The following is a 6,635-nucleotide window of genomic DNA, read 5'->3' on the forward strand; positions in this document are numbered from 1 at the left end:
GGAAGCAAAACTGACAAATCTATAATTTGTTCATCCCATAAAAATTGTCCTTATAACTATCTATAGGATAGAGTTATTACGAAAGTTTTGGCATGCCCCGTATTACGACTCTATATATTTTTTTGTTTTCCCTTCTTTTACACGAATTGAACTGTGCGAAGGACCAACTGTTTCAGTTTCAGAATAATTTGTCTGAGAGGTAGGAACACTTGTTTGTTTTTGTATTTTTTTGGTAAAGTGCCAATTAACGATAATGGAAGGTTGGCATATATTGATTCTTTGTAGAAGTCAAATCTCGCACCGAAAAATAATAAATATATAGAGGTACGAGAATGAAGATATGCTAAATTGCTAACCGCTAATTAACGTTATCAAGATTCTTCTTTCGATGCCCAACTTGCTCAAGCATTCGAGCCACGAAAAGGAACGCAAAGATACCAATTCATGGTGAAATTCTACAAAGATATGGTGAATGCGAACAAGTTTTGTTCTTCTGAATACTTGTTAAGGAAAATAAAGAAAAAGAAAAGTATGAAAAATTTTGTTCTTTTCAACACTTGTTGAGGAAAATAAAGGAAAAGAGAAGAATGGAAAGTTTTTCTTGCTCCATCCCTGAGCTTAATTGGAGCATGAAAAACCATCACAGAGAGCCAAGACTATCCTCAATGTTGTATATCATTCTTAGATTGTAGTGTATGCAGAGAGGTCAGGTCTTCTTGTTTGGCTCCATATACATTTTGTATGCATGGTGTAGGGGCCCAAACTATGCCATACGCATATAACCTTACTCCATAAATTTAGTTCATCTCCACCGAAAGTAGAAGTGGGTACGAAGGGCTTATCAACTGGATTATAATATACAAGTGATGATCTCTCCTTCCTAAAGCAGACAAATTTCTCTATTTGAAGAATCTGTTCTTTCTGTTGTGAGCATGTCATCTTGACTTGACAAGTTAGTTGACGGGCCATATAGTACAAACGGCTTACCGTATATGAGACAGCAACCATGTGGCCCGTGTACAAAACATGGTAAAAACGGTCTTTCACTAAAAACGGTCTTTGGATTTCAGACCATGCTCAAGCATTAGAATGTAGCAAGGCCTGTGGATTCCAGTGGAGTTCACAATCGCAGAAACTCTACACTATAGAGTATGAAAAGGAAGAAGACTTGGGAAATGATATTCATTGGATTCTCAATTATCCACCACCCCAAGAATACGAAAGGGAAATAAAATAAAATAAAACGAGAGTACCTTTAACAGTTTCAAACTTTGAACTGTTTTCAATCGAGTTGGGAATCCGAGTCATGTTTTAGTAGGAAAAATGTAAATTCAGATGCTTGACTAGACATTTCCACTAGCTACTTTGTTTTAACTAGTTATAAAGTCTAGTTTGCTTTCAGACTTATAGACACTCCATTTTTGTCAAAGTTCAGCTTTCAGACTAGACATTTCAGTAAATCTCACTTTATCTTGTACCATTACTATTCCCTCCCGAGGGTGGCAGCGGCGCTCTTCTTTACAAGGAGAGTGTTAGAGAGACAGAGATTCGTCTTGTGGTTGACATGCAGGGACTTTAAGTAGGTCCCAAGCCCACACTCATTGGTCATCCCTCTCTCTCGTTCGGCATGTTATTTTGCAAGTTTAGGACCAATTTTGAATATTTATGTAAGAAGATTGCAAATTTTAAATATATTCATCCATTTAATTGATACTTTCATACTACATACTACAAATGTGTATTAGCACAAAGCAGAAACACTTAACAAAAGCGGTTCAAATACTTAAGCTGCGGACTGCCCTTTTTTGCAGTCACTTCAGCCACTAAATTAAACCCACACTCCAGCATCTTTTACTAAGTAAAAAACAACTCCAAAAGTCCAAAAATTTACCCTAATCCATGTAGAAATAATTCCCTTGTTTCGCTCTCTTTCCCACTATCTCTTTTCACTTTCCCATCCCGATAAAAACATAAAGAAAAGAAATCTAAAGTAGTGGCGCCAATATTAAAGTAAAAACAAAACAAGAGCGGGAATTACTGTTTTTTCTTCTTCTAGGGTTTACAAACTCAGACTCTGAAGTTTTTGCCAGAGAAAGTTTGACCGAATTGCCAATTAGCTGGTGCGATGTTATACGAAGCAGAAGAACGACCATCACTGGCAGTAACACGAAATGACAAAGATTGCCCTACCAGAACTGAATTTGATTGCCAATTTTGTCCCCAGTTTCTGCTCATTGGCATCCAGTCGGTCTTTGTCCCTTTAACGAGCACGCGTACTATATCTCCTGCTCCGGCGACGTTTGATATCAAAACCAAATTGAAGTAACGGAATCCGTTTATTGTAAACCTTATTCCTCCACTCTTTCGGCATGGTACCCTGTTTTTCAAAGATCAGAGAAAACGTTAAAATCCGTTACATTTACTTAATCTAGTGTTGCCAATCGTAACTGAAATTCTGTTAGCAATATTTCTGCAAAATTGCAACGACTAAACAACTTTGGGCACGCGGAAACGCGTCACTTTAATGGCGATTTTTAGGTTAGCTCACCTACTTAAGGACCATAATACCCCTAATTTATTACTGTATTTATATCTTTGGTCAAAGAACGCCATAATTTTACCGGTATCAGACGAACAGAAAAGACATTTCTGACACCTTTATTTAAGAGAGAAGAAATTATTACCGGCGGTAAGCAACCGGAACGATCCCGGCACGGTATTCGGCGATTTTGAGAAACATAGGCATGGCAAGATCAAAATGAGGCCGCGGAGGATTACACCAACCACCATTATCACTAGCTTGAGCAAAATTAGGTGGACAGAAATTGGTTGCTGTAACTAAAATGGAAGGACTACCAGAATGACACCATTTAGGATCATCAGCGCACTTGAGTTCAAAACAAGCACCACAACTTAAACCACTGTTGAACAAAGCAGTACTTAATGCTGCTGTGTTTACACCATACCCTTGGCTGTATAAGTTTCCATATCCACATGCTCCACCTGAAACAAAATCATCGAGAAAAGTTAGAAGAGCTAGAGGAAAGTTTGAAGAGCTAGAGAAAAGTGGATTCTTGAAGAAACAGTGATGATTTAGAAGTGGGTTTGTTAAAATTGTAGAAATTCCGAAGTGGGTTTTTCATGGTTTATGAATTTAATGGTTAGAAACTTAGAAATACAGAGCTTGACCATAAATGCGAGCATGGGTTTCATCTTACTAGCGCTATGGCTTTAAGAAAACAAGAGAAAAAAGAGCAAATATTAAAGACAAAGAACAGGGGAAATGTTAAAAGACAAAAACCGGGGGAATGTCAAATGCAGGACTGGAAAATGAACAGAAGAGCTAAAATTAAGCATACCCATGGTTCCAGAGGCATCACTTCCACCATAGAAGGTTGCATGAGCATTTTGCCAATCACCACCTGTATAAACTCCAGGGATTTTGGCATCAACACTAACAATTAGTACTAGGAGTAGTGTTAAAAATAAGTTGCTAGCTACTCTCAAAATGGCCATTTTCTATTAACTAAAAGAAGTTAAGACCAAAGAGAGAGATGGAGAATAGAAATGGAGAAGAGTTAACTGGTGAAGTACTTATTGTGAGAAACGAGGAGGCGGAAGAGGATGGATGGAGGATTTGGGATGACGTGTAACAGAATAGGGTTGGATTAAAATTATGACACCGTAATTAATGCGAGTGTGCCGGTGCTTTTTCTTTCTCTTTCTGCTGTTTGCTTCTATTTTGACTTTAGCTTCAGTTTTAGACCAGGTTACCCCTTTTGTTATTTATTCTCTTCTGCTTTTTCTTCTCATATTCGTAGAGTTATTTACCACACTGACTGCAGCTGAACATTGGACCACAAAAACAAGTCGCACCTCGCAGGGCCCAGGGCCAGGATGGGATCAGTAAATATAAGTAAATTTGCTTAGCCTATTGGCATAAATGGAATCGTAAAAGGATGCATACAGACGTGAATAGAGATCTATCCGTATCGGAATGATCTTTTAACAGGCGGTATTGTGTGATTTTTCTCCTCTAAAAATCGCTAATTTGTATTATTTTTTCTATAAAAAAAATTTAATTAGTGTAATTAGTGATAACATCCCTCGTGATCTTTTCCATCCAATTCCAGTCAACTGACTCCATAATGTGCCCGCTTGGTAAATATAAAATATTTTGGTGAATTTTTCCAATTATCCTCAACTTCTTTGTTAGTAACTGCAATATACGAGCACATGAATATTTTAAATACTTCCTCCGTTTCTTTTTAATAGGCTGGTTTTTATAAATAAATGTTTCAAAAAATAGGCTGGTTTTCTAATTGGGAAAGTCAAATGTTACTTTAATTTTCTGGGACCACTCTTCTCTTAACTTCTTTTGATGACAAGTGTCATGTGGACCATCTCATTTTACTTTTTTGCTGACATGTGTCATGGGAACCATTTCACTTCACTTCTTTTATTGACAAGTGTCATGAGGACCACTTTCAGTGATTAATTCTCTTAATTTCCTTAAATTTCTCTAAAAATAAAACTGGTCTATTAAAAAGAAACGGAAGGAGTAGTTCGTTGAAAGATATTTTTATCCTTTCCACGCTGCACTATTGTTGAGTCAGCTAACTGGAATTGGATGGAAAAGGTAACGAAGGGAGATATCAATAATTAAATTTTTCTAGGGGAGGTAATGTAAATTAGCGATATTTAGAGACGAGGAAGCACAAAATATCTGTTTTAATAAGCATGAACAAGAAAACAAAAAAATAATATATATATATTTGTTAGGTAAAATATATATATATATATATATATATATATATATATATATATATTTTATGTTTAAAATTTCAGATCCGATCTTAATTCGTATCTTTTTAGTTATATTTTGAATAAAAAATCTGGATATTCAAATTCGAAAATTATTCTCGAATAATATTTACAATTTCCAAATATGAATTCGAATGAATACTGGAGTATTCAGACAGCCATTCACACCCTTATCTGCAAGGGCTTGCAAAATAATAAAATATAGTCATCAATAATATGTGCAAAAGCCTCTTATCCACGTATTATTTGTAATGTCTACATCGTCTTTTGATCAATTTGTGTTAGTAGATTTAATTAGTTTATATAATTAAATGTTAGGAAATAGATTAGATTAATGAAAATGATTAACATGTAGATTTAGAAAATCAGAGTTTTTTTTTTCTTTCTCTTCTTCCAGTTTAAAGCTAGGAACTCAGAAACTCCTAGTAGCAAATAACATTAAGAATTTACGAGTTTCCAGACATAAGTTTTTTTTTCTTACGGAACAAAACTCATGTACTCCTAACTGTAAACTAGAAAACGTAGCAAAATTTTCAAACTTTTATCAGGATATCTGATTCGCTTATGGCTAACAATCAAGATATGAACTAGCAGTAAATAAACCTATGGTTAGGAAATCCTAAGAATTTAGTTTTTCAGATTAACATATGGCTAGAAATTCTTCGTTTGCCAGTCGTAACAAGTTAATAATTAATATGCAACTTACGGATGGGAGTTCATTGGCACTGGCGGCTTCGATTTTTTCGTCTGGCCATAACATTTCCGTTACCCGGTGTAATTTAATGGCGACTATTAATTCAATGCAACATGTTTTTTTTTTTTTTTTGTTGTTGTTGTTGAATTTTCTGCATAATTCGCCATCTTCTACCGGATAATTATTTTCTCCAATTTTTTGATTTATGTTCTACAAATTTGGAATAATTTACTTTTTTTCTTCCTCTCAAGGTTGCTAATTGTAATGGAAGTATGATTTTACTAAATTTTACAATATACAAGAAAAGTCCAATGTCCATGTCATTGTACCAGGAGTATAACATAACTTAATTAGGTAGATGTTTTACTCCAATAAAAATGATGGTAATAATGCAAATCGTATAGTGGGTTTAAATATTATGTTTATTTTTCATATTTATCTCAAACGTTCTCTATAACTTGGACCTAGTAAATTTTTCGAACACGTTGTTGAAATTTCAGCTCAGAATGGTCATGATTGTCATTTTTTCTTTTTGTTGAAATTGGGGATTATATTGAAAGAAAATAATGTACACAAAAGTACAAAATATACAAGAGAATTCTCCAAGAGAAAAAAAAAGTTTATAAAGCAAAATAAGATGCAAAATACACCTGAAGTGGATGGCATACAAAGAGACTTACTCAATTGCTAAACCACTAACTAAAACGATGTCAACATCAAGATATTAAACTCATAAACAAGAGAAGACGATGGCCTTGATATTGCATACTAGTTGATGCGAGTTTTTAGATTTATCATTGAACACTATACTATTGTATTCTATCCATACAAGCCTTAACATCGCATGCAACATTAGCTGTCAAATGATTTCGTCAGCATCCTTAAAGTGAATCGGCTCCATGTTTTTCACCAGTTGAGAAATATTAGTAGGATTTTAACTTCGAATTAGAAAGACTGGGTATTAAATCCTCCCAGACATCAGAAGTGTATGAGTTGTCAAGAAAAAATTGAACAATTAACTCATCAATTATGTTTTTTTTAATTGGAAAAGAAAATATATCAAATTATGAAATTATCTACAAAAATACAACCAGTTGTAATAAAGAATAGGAAAAAT

At 34.6% G+C, this 6,635-nt stretch overlaps 1 protein-coding gene across 1 annotated transcript; it reads right to left on the bottom strand.

The window, feature by feature from the left end:
* Positions 1-1,707: 1,707 nt before the first annotated feature.
* Positions 1,708-3,576, bottom strand: LOC113298792 (expansin-A6-like). Its single transcript, XM_026547624.1, has 3 exons — positions 3,360-3,576; positions 2,685-3,003; positions 1,708-2,377 (listed from the first exon to the last, which is right to left on the bottom strand). Exons 1-3 carry the CDS (start codon positions 3,514-3,516, stop codon positions 2,068-2,070), a joined length of 786 nt encoding a protein of 261 aa, XP_026403409.1. The 5' UTR covers positions 3,517-3,576; the 3' UTR covers positions 1,708-2,067.
* Between the last annotated feature and the right edge of the window lie 3,059 nt (positions 3,577-6,635).

Source organism: Papaver somniferum, chromosome 7 (genome assembly GCF_003573695.1).
Source record: "Papaver somniferum cultivar HN1 chromosome 7, ASM357369v1, whole genome shotgun sequence".
Classification (NCBI taxonomy): domain Eukaryota; kingdom Viridiplantae; phylum Streptophyta; class Magnoliopsida; order Ranunculales; family Papaveraceae; genus Papaver; species Papaver somniferum.

Bases quoted from the DNA above. Each gene is read 5' to 3' on its own strand.
- LOC113298792 (XM_026547624.1), bottom strand. From the start codon at position 3,516: ATGGCCATTTTGAGAGTAGCTAGCAACTTATTTTTAACACTACTCCTA. The intron at 3,004-3,359 runs GTATGCTTAATT...ATTTTGTTTCAG, and splicing joins TGATGCCTCTGGAACCATGG to GTGGAGCATGTGGATATGGA. The intron at 2,378-2,684 runs GTAATAATTTCT...TTTGAAAAACAG, and splicing joins GTTCCGGTTGCTTACCGCCG to GGTACCATGCCGAAAGAGTG.